The sequence below is a fragment of the Ambystoma mexicanum genome, chromosome 2p, assembly GCF_040938575.1.
Source record: "Ambystoma mexicanum isolate Mex_15411 chromosome 2p, UKY_AmexF1_1, whole genome shotgun sequence".
Taxonomy (NCBI): domain Eukaryota; kingdom Metazoa; phylum Chordata; class Amphibia; order Caudata; family Ambystomatidae; genus Ambystoma; species Ambystoma mexicanum.
In genome coordinates this window covers 761,386,752-761,404,216 of record NC_090923.1, presented here as the reverse complement: position 1 = coordinate 761,404,216, position 17,465 = coordinate 761,386,752, and the positions used below count along the sequence as shown (strand labels likewise).

Sequence of the window (17,465 nt, the reverse complement as noted above, 5' to 3'; positions counted from 1 at the left end):
CGCAAGGGTGTCAATGTGGTCCTTGATGGATTTGGAGGAACAGGGAAAAACCTGTTTTGACGAGAATTTTATAGATCAGATTTGTCTAGAAACCTTGTCAGGAGAAAATAGAGGAAAGGATGACAAAGTGGGAAGGGGGTGGCTGTAGGAGGGCCAGAGTTTACAGAATGAGAGGGGAGGAGACAGGAGGGGACGAGAGTGTGGACAGGTTTTCCTGGGTTTTTTAGATGAAGTGAGAGGCAAGGGCCGTGCAGGGGGTCTGGGAAGTGACAGGAGAGGTAGAGACTGTAGCAGGATTGGCCAGCTCCTTGCAGATTTCAAAGAGTTTGGCCAAGTTGTTAGATGCCGCAAAGACACAGGCTTGGATGTGGGCTCTCTTCTTAGTGTGGACAGAGAGTCGGTAATGCCTTTGGAGCAGGTTACAGGCCAGTTTGTCAGAGGATGAACATGAAGCCCTCCATTTCCTCTCAGCCACCCTACACTTACATTTCAGTGTAGCTAGGTCAGAGTCATACCAAAAATTGCACTTGGCTTTGGGCTTCAAGTGGATCCTCATGACAGGGGCAAGAGCATCAAGAGTATCAGAAATTGAAGAGTAGAGCATAGATCGGGCTGTGTCAGGATGTGAGTCAGCCAGGTCCAACTGGGGTCCTTCCTATCATCTATCTTCCTTTCTACCTGTGGGGTTCCCCAGGGGTCTAACCTCTCACCCTGGCTCTTCAACCAATACCTGGCAACTCTTGCCCACTGCATTGTCATTTTCTGCTCAAATTTCCAGTGCTACGCTGATGACACTCAACTCATTTTCCGGCTGTCCTCGGACGCCTCCTCTCCCTCTCTCATCTCTCACTGCCTAACTGCCATTCAAGATTGGTCTGCCACCAATGATCTTTGTCTGAATGCCAGCAAGACTGAGATCATCCTCATCGGCACACCATCTCCATCCTTTTCCCTCACCCTCTGGCCTGCCTCCCTTGGCCCTCCTCCCAACCCCTACCTGTGAGGCTAAGAACCTCTGAGTCATCTTTGACTCCTCACTTTCCTTCTCCGCCCATTTCTCTGAGGTCTCTAAAAAGTCAAACTTCCTACTGCACCTCCTCAGAGGTACTCTGCCTTTCCTCTCCTTCCCTCAGAAGCTCACTGTCTCCCAAGCTCTGGTTCTCTCTAGGTTGGACTATTGTAACAGCCTCTTTCTAAATCTACCTGCCTCTACTCTTCGTCCTCTGCAATTTATCCAGAACAGGACTGCAAGACTTGTCCTTGGCCTCAATTCCTGGGATCGTATCTCTCCCACTCTGAAATCTCTCCATTGGCTCCAGTGGATGCAAGGATTAAATTCAAAACCCTCTGCATTGTCCACAAGGCTTTCTGGGGCTTGGGTCCAAAATACCTTCAGCTATCGCTCTGCAAATACCTCCCCTCTCGAGCTCTTCGCTCCTCTACCTATGACTCCCTCCAGGTCAATTGTTTTTCAAAGAAACGAGCTAAAAGTAGATCTCTATCTTCTGCTGGGACCTCCCTCTGGAACAGCCTCCCTGCCACTCTAAAACTTGAGGAGAACCATCTACGTTCAGAAGCACCTCAAGACATTTGTCTTTGCTTCTGCCTTCTCTCCCCCTCTCGCCTGCTGATCTGTTCTCTCTTGGCACTGTGCACCTGGCCACCTTCTGTCCCCTGGGCCCAGGTACCTGCTCACCCTGCCAACCTCCTGCACTTGCTCCTGGCCACCCCTTGCACTGGGGACTGTTACTGTGCCCATACAGCCCTCCCCCATTTTCTTCTTTTTCTGCTTTTATCAGACTTACTATGTCTGCTGCCTTAAACACAGCACTTGCCACTTGCTGGCTGCACTACCACTGTTTATTTTCTTTTTATTTTATTTATTATTATTTATCTGCTCTCCTCTGCTCCGCACTTTCCACTCTCCACCTTCCATGCACTTTTCCCCCTTTTCCCTTTCCCATGCACTTGCACGTTCTCAATGTGACTGGGCCTAGTAAGATCGTTTTTGTGTTGTGTTGTTCTCCCCTGTTCCCCTCCCTTGCGTAGTCGCGCTCTGAAACACCTGTGTACGAGCACGATACAAATAAAATATCATATCATATCAGTGGGGGAGGGGGTTAGGGAAAGGAAGGTGGCGGTGAAAAAGCCTCAACTGACACACACTTCATGGGTCGGATGTCGAGAAGGTAGGTGGCAGTGTTGGAGTTGGCTTGGCCTGGGCGGTAGAAAGGGAGAGATAGAAGGAGAGGAGGGAGTGATCACTCCAGGAGAGAGGAGTGGTCAGAGGGATGGAGAGGGGGAGGTTAGAGGAGATCAAGATATCAAGAGTATGCCCTGCACAGTGAGTCGGGCCAGAGGGAGGATAGAAAGGGAGAGGAAATCACAACATCACGGAAGAGTACAGAGGAAGAACAAGGAGAGTCTAGATGGATATTGAGGTCACCAAGAAGGAGGAGTTGAGTGGTGGAGGCCAAAACGGAGGAGAAGAGGTCTGCCCATTCAGAGAGAAATTAGGTGATCTGACCAGGGGGCCGGGAGAGAGTAGCCATGGTAAGATAGTAGCTAGGAGAGAGAGAAAGCCTGCAGAAAAGGCATTTGAAAAGCTTGTGACAGAGCTGGCTGTGAACCATGTCTCGGTAAGACCAAGGACATCGAGGTCAAGTTCTTCTAGGAGGTGACATATGTCAGATGAGTGTTTGACAGCAGAGCAAGAGTTGAGAGTGGCAAGATGAAGAAGGTTGCCAGCCTTAAAGCCCTTCTGGGGAGCTGGGGGGTGAGGGGGGTATAGATCAGAGGTACACCCTGTGGAGGTGAGGAAGGAGCCCAAGGTGAGGCAAGAGATGAGGGAGGAGAGTGCAAGGTAGCCAAGGGGGGAGAGTAGGGGACAGCAGGAGATGAAAGGAAATTGATGAGGCGAGGGAAATGCCTCTCAAAGAGGATGAGATTGGCCTGAGGGCCCTGGACCATGATGGTGTCATTTAGATAGACATTAAAGATGACCTTAGAGGAGTCGAAGTGGCCCATTGGGGCTTCCAAACGGGTGCCACCATTAATGGGAGAGGAGGAGAGAGGAGAGATCATGGAGATCATATGAAGAGTCAATAGATCTGACGAAGGAACGACAAAGAGGATGTCAGTGAGGGTCGGTCTGGAGGAAGCGCTGCAATTAGGTATCTGCGATGGGGAGACCAGGGTTGGCGACCAAGATATCCTTTTTAAACTTCTTCCTATCAAACTTAGTGAGAAGGGAAGGATAGCTGATGGAGAAGCAGTTGGAGAAGATAGGGGAAATAGAAAGCGCCATGAGTGCGTAGAGAGGGCAGGAAAGAGAAGAACAGGGACAACAGTGTGGAACAGTCACTGGGCCAGCAGGTTACAGAGAAGCATGTCATTCTAGCAAAAATGGGAACAAGTCTACACCAGAACACTGCTAGTTCAACCCGATGCAAAATGCACAAGCACAGCTAAGTTTGAATTTCAAATACAATGCACAAGCACAGCTGACTTTGACTTGCAAATAGAATGCACAAGCACAGCTAAGTTTGACTTTCAAATAGAATGCACAAGCCCAGCTAAGTTTGAACAGTACAACTGGATTTGGATGCTAGTGGTGGGTGCAGTATCGCAATGCCTTTGAGAGCATTTACATGACAGAACAAGCAGAGAAGGAAAGTGAGGGCAAAGAGGGTGGTGGAGGTCAGAAAGGAGGAAACTAACCCATAGTACAAGAGGTGTAAATGTCAAGGAAGTCCAGGTTTCATTGCAGAGTGAGGTGGCAGCATCATGAGAGTTGGTGTTGAGGAGCTGATATGACCCCAAGTAGCGTTTTGGAAGCGGACAGGGAGCAGACAGGGGCCTTGGAGGTTGGCCTTTGAGCAGGGGGCTGACTGAAGCCTGCCAGTCCCCGATTGGCGAGTTTGAAGGCCCAGCTGGCCAATAGGGAGTGCAGGAGGCACAATCCAGGGTACTGCAAGTGGCCTCAACCTCCAGGAAAAGCAGACCGCCATCTTGGAATGCCACATGGATGGCACGCAATGTAGCAACACAACCCTTTAATTCTGCTAAAAAGATGCTGTGAGGTGCTGCAGCTGAAAAAGCTAATAAAACTAAAGTTGCACTGCATGGGGAAAAATTGCAGTGATGGAAAAAGCCATTTTCTATTGATTTTCGTTTTTCTTCCAAAATGAACATGCATTAAGTGACATGTTAAATTTATGTATAAGCAAGTGGAAGGATATATCCATGTTTTAGCTTTCCTTCTGATGTGTTAAATAGGATGTTGCTGTGAAAAAAAAATCTTCCAAGAGGAAGCATCTTGTCGAAAGCAAACTGACCTGGCCATTGTATTCTGTTGTTTCCCTGTCTGCTTTTGAAGTCAACATGTTTGGAGTGCAGTCAATATTAGTAGTCATTAACTGCATTCTGAACATTCTGACTGGTTGAGAGGAGGTCAATGATAATCTCCTTGTGCTAATATACATTACAGCAGAGGGCTTTTTTGCAGTATATACCATTTTTATTATTATTTTAAGGAAAAGCAGAAATAAAGAAACACAGACAGGAAAGGGAAAAAAGTGAGAGGTTACAATAAAATTAGCACTGAAAGTAAAACTGAAGGCAGGAGGTTTTATTACCATTGTCATGGTTTAGTAATTTCGATGTTGCTGTAACTCCTCACTTCCCCCTTTTTCTAGAATGTACAGCACGTCAATGGATCCATGAATGAGAATGGGCAGTGCCTCTGCACTGTGATATTACCAGATACCACCTTCCCTGCGGACCGAATGGAGTCCCTAGTGGACATTTCTTACAGCCTGAACATCAGTGTTCAGCAGGAAATCACCAAGGTGAGAAATGCTACTCTTTAGATTGTTTGACTTATGAAAGAACTCGGAATACATTAACTCCCCTTATAATACATGGCAGCCTGCACTCTCTGTATAAAATCCTTTAAATAATGTTCTTATTCACACCTGGGGAAGGGCGCTCAGCCAATCAGGAGGCCAGAAACACTGGCGAGAACACACAGTGTACTGCCCGCGTTTCTCCAGCCACCTAAGGCCCTAACCCGGGTGCCACCATCTTGATTGTGGGGAGGCGACATTGAATGCACTTCCCCACCCCCATATTATAATGGGATTAAAGATCCTGCGGATAGGGCTGTAACAGGTGTTATAATCCCTTACCGTTGTTGGTAGCTTCAGCTTCACATCAGGCCCATAGCTTGGGCATGAGCCCATAACACCTGTTATAGCACACATCCTCTGAGATGTAAAGCCTCATAACCTGCTCCATTTCAGCTAGCTATAAAAGTAGGACTTAAGTGCAGATTTTCAATATGGGGTGTCTTATGCCTGAACTGCTAGCCATCTAAGAAATATATCCATCTTCAGATCCACAGCTATCAGCAGACCTTAAACATCTACCTGCAGAAGATCACAAATCTCACCATCCGGGTGGAAGCGATGGAAGGAGCATCCTACACCGAGCTGGACTTTGAGCTGCTGAAACTGGAGATCAAGGAGATGGAGTCCCTCATCCTGGAACTGAAGTTATCCATGGATGGGACCAATGTCATTGTGGAGACACTCTACGAGGAGGTATGTTCATGGCCCCCATCTCCTCTTAGAATCTGTCATGGACAAACAGTGCAAGGTTTTGGGATAATATGCTGAGTTTTAAATGTAGCCACATCTGGTGATTTTTATATGTCACAGACTTATTGGGCAAATCAAAACAATGTTTGTTTCTACAAAAGACACAGTAGAGTCATAACAGTATTTTGTCACATTTTTCAAAATGTTTCTTTGTAGTCAGAAAAACCTTGCTGCCCTCTAACTTTTATTTTTGGGAAGCAGTCACTGGACAGATAAGATTGGAAGTAAATGTTATAGTTTAATTCACTTTACCAGAGTTTGCACACCACCAAAAATGGTATTCCCACAACAAAACATGAAGCACCAACTTTCTTTGGTACGCTTAGCATGATGCAAAATAAGTTATTAGAAGAATTTTTTTATTTATTTATTTATTTATTTATTTTCGATTTATTTTGTTCAGAAAAGAAAATCTGAAAAACTTATCGAACAGTTTGACGCTTCTTCTTTATCTTTGTTTCCTTCTGTCGTTCTTTCTTTGTCTCTATTTCTCGCCTTGGATATAAGGACCCTGGCTATGTGGCCCTGTTCAACGTGTATGTGCACAAAGTTGTTAGGTATTGTTTGTTGGTTGTTTATTTGTTTATCCTTGGGACCGAAGTCTCCCTATCATCTGTGCCCGAATCTTCTACTACACTTGGAGTAACTGTTGCAGGGCTTTCTCTTAGCTGCTTAAAAGTTGCCTCAATTAAGTTCGCCATGGCCATCGACCACCTTGTAGATTCTCCCGAAATCAGTCTATTCCATATCTCTATTTCTTCAAATATCCATGGATTTTCTGCCAAAGGAAGTAGGTACGTATTTCTGTTCTGTTTGTTATTTTCACAGGTGAGTAACAGGTGCTTTAAGGTTTCTTTTGTATCTGGTTTGTTACATAATCAACAGTTTGCCTCCTCTGAGGTCGATCTAATCGAAAGTATTTCTTTGGTAGGTAGCAGGTTTAATCTTGCTTTTATGAGCAGGTTTCGTTTCCTTTTATCTGGAAATGTTTTGCAGTATTTGATTGGCGATTTCACTTTATTGAAAGTTGGGGGGAGGTGGGTGAGAAGTTTGTTTTTTGTTGCGAGATCTAGCGTTCTGATCCAGTCCATCATGACTACTTTTTTCTTTATTCTGTCAGGGTTTTCTTTCAGTTCTTTCTCTGAGCACGCAATTTCTAGTAATTTTGCTCTTGTTTTTTCCTTCCATACTTCCAAGGCTGCACATTTGGCTAAATCCATCTCCTCTTTGATCATGGCGATGGCTGGGGAGCGCTCCTCCAGGATAATTTTCCTGAAAAAGTTCATTGCTGCTTGATCCACCATGGATTTGAGTGGTACCAGGCCCAGCTCCCTTCTTATCGCTGCCATTGAGGTAGAATTTGGGACTCCCAAAACTGATTTCCATATTAGGCCTTCCAGTTTTGTCCAGATGTTTGTTGGCATTGAGAGTGATACTTCCATTCCATAAGTCAGGGCGGGGATCACTTTTCCTTTATAGAAGTTAATTGCAGGTGTCAAGGAGAATTTCCCAAACTTCTTATTGACCAGTCGGGTCTGTGATGCTAGCCGCATTGCTTTATCCCATAGAGTCCGCTGCATTGTTTGAGCTGTTTTGGTGCTGTCCAGGTCGACTCCCAAGTATTTGATCGATTTAACTGTTTCTAGCTTTTCTTTTTCCAAGTAGAGTATTCGTTGTTTGTTTTTCGAACTCTGTGTTTTTTCGAGAACCAACACTTTTGTTTTGTTCTTATTAATGATCAGGCGGTTTTGGTTGATGTACTTCGCCAGGTTGTCTAGTTTCCGCTGGAGACCTATTTTTGTTTGGTCTATCAAGATAATGTCGTCGGTGTATAGTAATCTTGGTACCGTGGTGTTGCCAATTTTTGGTGGGAAACACCTGATTTCTTTTTCGGCGTGTTGGAAATCGCTCAGAAATGAAATGAAGAGGGTTGGAGCTTGGGGGCAACCCTGTTTAACCCCGCGTGTTATCTTGATTTCTTCTGACAGAATTCCTTCCTGACTGAGTTTGATTCTGACGGTGTTATCTGTGTGCAACGCTTTTATAGGTTCCAGGACTGACGGTGGACACTTCCAGCTCTGGAGTTTTGCCCACAGAAGGTTTCTATCTATTTTGTCGAAAGCCTTAGATAGGTCGATAAAAGCTAAGTAGATCTTTGGGGCCCCTTCTTTTATCTTGGCCGTTAGGATGTTGATAATCATGATGTTTATTCCAGTGGATCCGTTTTTTTGAAAGCCCACTTGTAGATTGTCTTTGAAATTGGCGTTTTTTTCCCAGACCCTGAAGCTGTCTAGCAGGAGAGATGCATATATTTTGCTGATGACATCTAAAAGGGCGATTGGTCTATAGTTTGCCGGGTCTTCGCGGGCGCCCTTTTTGTAGATCGGGACTATAACCGCTTTGAGCCACGATTCTGGGATTTTCTTAGTATGTTCACACTCTTCAAAAATTTCGCTTATTACCTCTGACCATTGTGTGGGAAATTGTTTTAGCATTACATTGCTGAGCCCGTCCGGTCCCGGGGCTCTGGAGGCCTTTAGCTTCATGATCTTTGCTTTTATATCTTCCTGACTTGTTACATTTATCCAGTTTATGCAGATGTTTTCTGGTACGAGCGATGTTGGATTTTCAGCCTCTTCGAATTCTGATGAGATATGGGTTATCCATTTCTCCTCCGATACTGCATTACAAAGAGGTGCAGATTTCGCAATGGTCGATTTGTTAAGAAGGGACCAAAATGCTCTTGAGTTTTTTAACTCCCAAATTTTCATCATCGCCTCTGCATCTATCTGGTATTGAAGTGCCTTATGTTGTTTTAGCCAGTTTGCATATTTATTCATCTCTTTATGCCAAAGGTGCCAGTCTGACTCGGCATTTGATTTTTTGGCTCTTCTCCTTAGAGTACGGCTCAGTTTTCTTTGGTTCACCAGTTCAATGTTGAAAGCGTGTTGGTGGTTGAAGACCTGATTGGATTTTCCCCTTTGTTTTCTGTAGAGTACTAGGAAAGGTGTATAGTCCGGTCTTTCTTTTATATCTTCCTTTTTGTTTGACTTAAGTTTGTTTCCCCATGCAAGCCTAAATTTCTTTATGTCCTTTTCTGTGAGCTTTAGTCTGATGCTCTGGTTATTGGCTTCTATTTCTAGAGGGTATCTTAGTTTTGTTGTTTTCGTACCTTTCCACGAGCAGGTGACCAAGTTGTGATCACTGTTGTTAGTTTTTTCAACTCTGAAACTCATCATCGAGTCAATCATGCCTGCTGACATGCATATATGGTCTATTGAAGCTTTTGACTCTCCACTTTCCCAAGTCGGAATATTGATTTGGTTTGGGAATAGCGTTGCGATGTTTTGGATGTCTCTTCCAGAAATCAGTTCGTTCCACGCTTTCCCTCGGTTTTGAAAGTGGTCTGAACGTTTCGGGGTTGTGCTGTTTGACTCGCTGCAATTCGCGTTTAAGTCACCGGATATGATGATATTGATGTCCTTGAATGCTTCATATAACTGATCTATCGTGCTCCCCATATTTAGACAAAAGGTTTCGGTTGACATCCGCTGGGGATTCCAATAGCAATTAATAATGGCAAGGTTTTTTTTGCACTTTCCTCTTCGTTTGTTGTTTTGGGCGGGCCAAGTGGTCAGCGATACCAGCATCTCGTATGCTTCCTTCCATTTCTTTGGCTCATCCATGCCCCGGCCTGTTTTGACCGCTGTCAAAAGGCCCGCTGAGGGTCTTCCCAGAAGGCCTTTGACCGCCGGAGAAATCTGAACCGTGAAACCATCGAGTGTTGGTTTGACTGAAAGCCAGGTTTCTTGTAGGCATAATATGTCATAACGACCCAGGTTTACGTTGCTTGTCTGAGTAAGATGGTTATGTCCTCGGGTGTTCCATGACCCCAGGCTGTAAATCTCATTTACGGGCCGACCCTCTTTTCCTACTGGGCTCTGACTGTTTTGGAGGACTGGCCCTTGTCGTTACTATTTGGTATTGTTTGCGTTTATCGTTGAGCGTAACCAGTTCCATGGACCTTGTAGTTTGCGCACTGGCGGCGTTGCTTCTCTCTGTTTCCTTACTTCTGGGTGTTCTGCCGCGTCTTTATTCCCTTGTGGGCGTAGGTCCTGATGATTCTGGCTATTTTCTTTTATATGATTTTTCTTGTTTGGATTTTGTTTTTGTCTGTTAAATAGTGTCTGCTGATTTCCTTCATTTTTCGTTTTCTGGTTATTTAGATCTGTTAGCAGAAAGCCCATCTCTTTCAGTTCTTGATAGGCTTTTAATCCTATTTTTCCCTGCTATCTGCTTCAATGTGTATGTATGCTTTAGGTCTGTCTTGCCTGTGGTAGGGTTCGACTAATTTGATGTCTTCCGTCGTCAGATGTCTCAACTCCTTTGCACTGTTCATTATCTGAAGTATCTTTGGACGGTTTAACGGTGCTCTCTCCTTCGCTGCGTTGCATCGTTCCAGCTTGAATAGGCCATACCATTTGGTTTTTGCCAGGACTTCGTCGGCTTGATTTACCGATTTCTTTTTTGTTATGTCTTTCTCTGCTTTTCCCTCTCTGGCCCCTTGGCCAGGTGCTTGGTATCGCTCCTTCACCATTTTGTAAGGCTTATTCCCGTCAGTGTCTTCTGTGTGGTTCTGTGGGTCAGGAGTCTGTATTTTCGTTGATGTATTTTCCAAACTTGTTTTCTCTCCTTGTCTTGGGTCATTGCCTTCAGTTTCTTCTTTTTTTTCCACGGTTGCCACTTCTATTAGTTTAAAACCCATTTTCTCCATTTCTTCAAAGGCTGTACCGTCAAGTTTTTCCACTGCTTCGCTTTTGACATGTAAATATGCTTTAGCTAACTTTTTTCTGTGATAGGGTTCCACCCGCTTTATGTCCTCTGTTACCATGTTCCTCAGAGATTTCGTTTTCTTCATCAAGTACATTACCGTCGAACGGTTTAGGATCAGATGATTTTTTCCCTCTTCTTTTTGCTCCAGTTTGAAAAGGCGTGTTTTGTTCTTATTATGTTGAATCTGAGAGGTCGCCTTACTTCTCCATTTCGTCCTTGGTTTTTCTTGGGAACTCCCTGGGACTGGTCTTGGCTCTCTAGGCAATGTCGCTTCTAACTGTTCTTTCGTTTTTGCTCCATTTGATTTAACTTGTTCAGTCACTTGTGTTATTTTGTAACGGCTTGCTCTATTTGGTGATGATTTTCCCGTGTTTAGGGGGGAATTGTCCTCTTCTGAGCTAATTGAGATGTTCGCATGTTGAGACATGTTCATTAGGACGTTATCTAGCAGGAGGTCTTCTATTGTTCGTGGTGAGCTTATGGTAATCTGGTCCGGTTTCTGTATTTCTTTCTGCTGTACTGTTTGTTCTATGCTAGTGTGCCTAAGATGAACGACTTCCTCTCTGACTCTGCCTGACACCATGCTCGAGCCAGGGCAAGTGCTTACTTGTAGTTGTTTTGTCCCCTGGATTGTAAGCGCTGACGGCCTTTTTTCTTCCCTTTTTTCTCCCGCCGGCTGTGATCTTGTTGCATCTTCTCCCGACCTCCTCTGGTCGACTAAGCGTCCTTCTAGGTTGATGATCTTTTTTTCCAGCTCTTCGATTTTCTTAGTCCTAAAATGTTTTGCACCTTTTTCCTGGTCTTCGATTGCCGTTATGTAACTCTCCACGTGTGTGATCTTTGCGATTGTATTCACCAGAACCGCTGTGTTGTCTCTGATGTCTTCTTTCATTGCCTCGTAAAGCTTGAAGAAATGAGCTAGAACCACTGACATTGCTGACATGATTGCGATCGTATCAGGTTTGTCATTTGTGGTAGCTTTTTGCAAACCTACTGCGATGTCGGTGAGGCGGCGGTTTTTTGGCGTAAAGGGAGTGTTCTCCGTCCTTTTTTGTAGGATCTCATGGTCATGGTTTCCCCGATCAATGGATCTGTTTTGGTCTTGTTCGACTCTGTTTTGTTTCTTTGTCGGATTTTGTTTTTCACCTGCCCGGCTCTGTTGTAAGGACTCTGTTTCCCTAGTTGTTTCTGAGGAGTTTATTGGAGATGTTGTTGGTAGATGCGGTGAGGTCCATGCATGTCGTTGTTCTATTGGGCCTGTTTGCCCGTTTGTTGATTGCTCGGTTGTAGGGCTCTTCGGTGTCGTGGTCCTGTTTCCTGCTTGCGCTGACCCCGTTAGTTTGTCTTGCCCCGGCGTATTTTGAGTTAGTAGGCTTGGCGGTTTATCATTGTTCGTGGTTTCGCCCTCGCTTCCACTTAGAGTCGAGGGTACACTAGTTTGTAGGTGGTTGTATGTCCAAATTGATTCTGTGTGTTTCTGTTCGGAGCTCTTTGTTTGTTCAAGAGTTAGTTCCAACATTTCGGCGTCAGAGACTTCTAATTCAGCAGTTAACTTTCTTTTGTATTGTTTAGTGAAGAAAGACTGCAGTGGACGTGAGAAGAGCGGATTTGGTAAGTTTTCCTTTATTTTTCTAATTCTTTTAATGATCTTTACGATTTCGTGCTCATTTGGGGGAGTTTCTTTTCCTCCCCCACGGTCTCTGGACCCTTTTTGGCTTCTTTCCTTGTTGGTATGGTTCTTTTTCTCGGCTGTTTTTTGTTTAGTTTTCTGCGCTTTGTTTGTGTGGTTTTTCGAGCTGATACTTGGAGTTTTTCCCCAGAGTTTCTTGCCGGAACTGGTTCGTTTTTCTCCTGATCCTCTGTGGCAATTTCTTCCGCTTTGCTTTGCGAGACTGCGCAGTTGTTTGTTGGTTTTGATGTCTGCGTTTTTGCCGTTTTCGAGGGGGTCGTCTTTGTGTTGAGCGCTTGGTTTTCCAGTGTTATAGGTATCCTGGGGTCGCCTATGTCCAGGCCAGGACATTGTGCTATTATTAAATGTCCCCTTCTGGACTGGTCTGTGCCCGTTGGTCTCGGCGCTGAGTCGTTTCTTTTTTTCGTTTAGCTTCTCCGTGATCCTTAAATCTTTGGGACTCTGCGGACTTGGCTTTTTACTGGGTTTTACTCCGCTTTCTTGTATGATGATTATCCCGGGCGTTACCTCTTGAGAGTCCTGTTCGACACCGGGTTCTGTGATGGTTTTAGCCGGCACCGGACTTTCCCGGTACATGGCTGGGAGGTCGCCCGCCCCACCTGCGACGCTCAGGCTAGCCTCGAGCGTGGGCCGCCCTCGACCGCTCCCCCGCTCGGGGCACTCGCCTCTAGGGCGGTACACCGATCTCTGCTGGCTACGGGCGGGCAGCCTCGAATCTCTGCAAATATGTCGTCGGCGTCGGACTCGGCGGGCCTCGCCTCTCTGGCTCCGTCTCCCCTAGGCGTCTGAGGCGGGGTCCGGGAGCTGGTAGGTGCTTGCTCCCTCTCACCGGGTAAATTTGCAGGGTCCGGGGGGAGAGTGTTGCCCATCTGGGCTGCACTGGTTTCGACAAGGTTTACTTTGTTTGGACCTGTCTCGCCCCCTTGCTTGCGGGGTGGGATTACCCCAGCTTCAGACTGCTTTGCTGCGTTTTGTCATTCACAACCAAGTTCGTCTCCTGCACTTTCTCCTCCGTACGTAGGTGTTCAGGCTCGACGAGCAGCTCCTCCTCGATGGTTATTCTAGTTACTTTGTTACCTCTTACGGTGTTCGTGGGAGGCATGTTCGAAGCTCTGCCTGATTTCTTCCCCGGCCGGACCTCAGGTTCCATGTTGGTCCTGCTCCGGGTCTGCAGCGGACTGCTGCAGACTGCTCCACTAACTCGGCTCCCGAACTCCGCTCCCCGCTCCGCGGGTTTGTTCGGGTTAATAAAGATCTGCTTCCACAAAAGGACGTCGAAAGGCAGTGACTGCTGCAGACTGCTCCACTAACTCGGCTCCCGAACTCTGCTCCCCGAAGAATGGTGTTCACACAGAGTATTCAAACAGCAGCAAGGATACTTCAACTATATGTCACTCAAATATTATAGGAAAAAAAAGAAACAATAATATCGAGAAGAAATTAAAATAGCCCAATTTCTACATTAAGGATTTAAGAAGGTCTTATTATAAAAGTTCATTCTGAGGGCCTGTTTAAGTCTATGGTATTGGACAAGTGTTTAAAATATTGAAGCAGGGATGAAGATCCTTAGTGGGTCAAGGCATTGCATTCAGCTGAGTCATAACGTGATCTCACAGGTGTGTATAGAGGTTGAAGATGCTGTGAAAAGATACCGGCACACCGATAGGGTACTTTAGATGTGGACATAAAATGGGTGTTATGCAGGAAAACACGATGAGGAAAAGAAAATGTTTATTCCACATCTTGGCAATTTTAGAACCAATTCACTGCATGGAAAGGGAAACAGGGCACGGATCTAGTCAGTTGTCCTGCTCGGTGCAGGCAATCCGCCTGAGTCTCTGCCCACATCACAATTTGGATGCAGGCAGGGAGACATGTATGACTGCTGACCCTGGCCGGGCTTTTGTATTTATAAAGAGCAGGCAGAACCCATTGGGATCTGCAGAAATGGCAGCTGCCATGTTTTTTCATAGCCTCCACCATTACTGATCACTGCTGTTTCCATGTACAAAACTGCTCCATGAGGATATTTTTGATTATTCCAAGTATGTTATGACGGAGAGTCGAGATTCTGTTAATGAAGCATAGTGGTGAGCATTGAGCATCTCACTTTTTTCTTCATGCCAAAAAGCAGTAAGAACATGAAAAATATAAAACTAGGACTCTCACAGACCCCTTCTGGTCAGTGACTCAATTCATCCACTAATCCGAAATCAAGAATTTCAGACCACTTAAATAAGCTCCACCTTCCTCTACACATCCTCATTTCGACTGCCAGCAGCTGAGAAGCCCTCCTCCATCTTTAGTAGGATTATCAAAATAGGCAAAGTATACACTATCCATCATGCCCATGCTGAAAATCCAGCAAAAACCATCAATGCATCAAAACAATTGTCTGAGGAAGTTTGCGGCTTATGAAAAAAATAAAAGAGAAGTTGAGAAGGGAGGCAATACCTCTGCCTCAGTTATTCAGTGAAAGAATCTCGACTCCCTGTCATAAAATATCCTACTAAGAAGAATCAAAATTCGATGTCATTGCACAGTAGCTTCGTATTATGCACTTTCACATCATAGAAATCACTGAAATCATAGCATGTAAAAGTGGTTCACAGTAAAACGTGTGAAAGACCTGATCATTTGACCATTGAACTGCCTTGAGGATGTCTTGAAGCCGGGCCTCTGGCCAAAAGGCTTTGGTTGCCATGTACCCCTCAGAAGAGTGAGAGCCAAAGAGGAAATGTTTGAACCCCATTCTGAACCACCTTGCGAAAGTGCGAAAAGCAACTGTGAGATGCATTTAAGGAGGGTAATCTAAAGCTGGTCCACCAACCTCTTCATGGTGGCTGTTTGGTATTTGTGCTCCCCGTGGCATTCTACCACACATAACTGGCCAATCACTGAAAGCAGAAAAAAGAATGCAAGAATATCCTGACTTTGTGCATCAAGAAATTCTTAATGTCCAAATGTTGCTAAAGACCTACCTGGCCATTCCAATGCCATGATATCTGTCACTGTGAAAGGAGACTAGACGCATTGCCAGATTAGCTGAGAGCTCCTGAAGTGGACAATAGGAGTTATCTGGCTATTGCCTAAGTAATGATAACACCATATTAACAGCCCAAAGATCTGAATAGTCTGTATTCGAAGGTTTGGAGAGGCACAGCCCCTTAAAACCTCTGCAAGCAAAATGATGAAACGCCTCAGGCCGGGCTAGCCACCATACAATACAGAGAGGAAATGGTTGATTGATACAAATTGACTGAACTACTTGAATATATATGATGATGAAAATGGTGATACCAGAAAATGTACTACCTACACCACATTTTTTGTAAAGGGATCTACAGACCTCCGAGAGCACCTACGTACCCGGAACATCCATGTGCACACACATGTCTTAATGGTCTTTGGTGCCCCGGTTTGCCTAGTGAGGCCTGAAGCCTCCCCTGAAAATCATCTTCTTGGCCATTTATTCTTGAAATTCTCCAGGCTAAAATGGGACGATAACTTTCCTGTACGAGTGGATGTGGATTGGCCCTGCTGTTCAGAAGAAGGTTCCTGACAGACGGCAGATGGAAACATAGGGCATTTTACAATACCACAGGGAACAATGCCTGAGACTTCCACCCGTGTCTCCTGCCCTCTCCACCCCCTACACACAGCAAAGGCCCGAGTGCCTGCTGATCTGGTTTCAACAAGAGAACTACAAGCGGATGAGCTCCCTCCATTATCCTGCCTGCGGTAAGTATGGGGTCTATGCTGCAAGAGTATGCTGGACAGGATTCTGAGTTACAATGACCTCCTGGGAAACACAGCCTGCACTGACCCAATGATTTCAAAGGACAGTTTCTGTATATAACAGTTATGAGTGAAACATGTTCACCAAACATTTATAAATCAACTATGCGAGTTGAACGCATAGAGGCTCAATTTGAGATGGGCGTAACGCAAGTGATAGAGGTAAAATCTTTTACGTCTCTCATTTGCGGTGTGACCCATTTTCATTCATTTGCATGGTGGAGAGGGGGGGGGCTAACCGGAGTTTGCGTTTCCACCACTCCCTTCCTCTCCATCATACAAATACTCCAGCATTTGCGCCAGCATGCATTTTCATGCCGGCGCAAATGCTAGGAATCCCTATGGAGTCTGCCTGCTCCTCAATAGGGATCTATTGTAAACGTGGATCCATTGTAAATGTTTTATGCCATGAGCACATGGTAGGCAGCGTTTACTCTATTTGCACGGCAGAGTGCAAACGGGTAGGGCAAAAGGCGGCATATACAATTGTATGCTGCCTTTTGCCCCCCGCCCCTTTTGCACTCCGCCATGCAAATGACGAAAATGAGTCCCTATAGGGATTGGTCACCTTATTATGTCCTTTTGGGCTTAAATTGGTGAATCAATGTCTGTATGTCTACAGTCGTTATCATTATGCTTCTTATGTCACTATGCTCCTTATGCCTTTGAATCCCGTATCAATAATGTACTTATTGCAGAACGCTCTCGCGCTCACTCAGTCCGTCTTTAGATGCTGTCCTCTTTTATATGGCAGCGACTCTTATTGAATAGTTTGTGTACTTTCGTGTGGCGCTCCCTGTAAGGAAGGACATTGTGTGATGGAAGTTCTTTGTGCAAACTGGCCAAAGGGACATAATAAGTTGAAATATCCATGTTAAGCCTTTGAAGTGGACGATGTCATATAGAGAAACAGTGACCATACGTTTGGAAGTTACTCTGTACTAGGATAGTATAGAACAGCATACCGCAGCACGAGCCTCATCTTCTGTGCTTGCAAAACATTAGCTTAGAAATTATACAGAAAGTGTGGAAGGAACTTTTTGGTTGATATCACTTGGTGACCTCTGCGGCCTGTTCAGTTGCAAGGTTAAGCTGTCGCATTGGTGTGTCAGAGAACAGAGACTTTGAGTTCCTCTACTCCGTTTGTTGGACTCGAAAAAAGTGCTTTGAGCACACCCTATTACTGTGCCAGAAAGAATAAAGCTGGATCCATAAAAGTTTGGTGATAGGTGAGTTTAATTTGGTGGCCCTTTAAAATGACACGTGTTTCGGCAAGGTGCCTTTCTCAAATCAGGGCATATCTTGGTGCGACAAAACATAAGTGAAAATAATAGGTGCACATTCAATTTAGCATGACATATATACAGCGTTATCATTAAAGGAATGTACAAAAAAATAACAAAATTAAAAAATTAGCCAGCCAATAAAAGAAAACAGAAATCAATATATCAACCATATACATTACAATTTTCGCATATAAAGTA

At 45.0% G+C, this 17,465-nt stretch overlaps 1 protein-coding gene across 4 annotated transcripts in view; it reads left to right on the top strand.

Annotated features, from left to right (window-relative positions):
• Positions 1-17,465, top strand: part of LOC138566764 (olfactomedin-4-like) — a 664,524-nt gene that overhangs the window by 550,998 nt on the left and 96,061 nt on the right. For all 4 annotated transcript variants that reach the window (XM_069644409.1, XM_069644407.1, XM_069644408.1 and 1 more), the window contains 2 exons: positions 4,698-4,850; positions 5,397-5,603. In XM_069644409.1, the coding sequence (XP_069500510.1) occupies positions 4,722-4,850; positions 5,397-5,603 (336 nt within the window). In that variant the 5' untranslated portion in view covers positions 4,698-4,721. The remainder of the gene's footprint in view (positions 1-4,697; positions 4,851-5,396; positions 5,604-17,465) is intronic.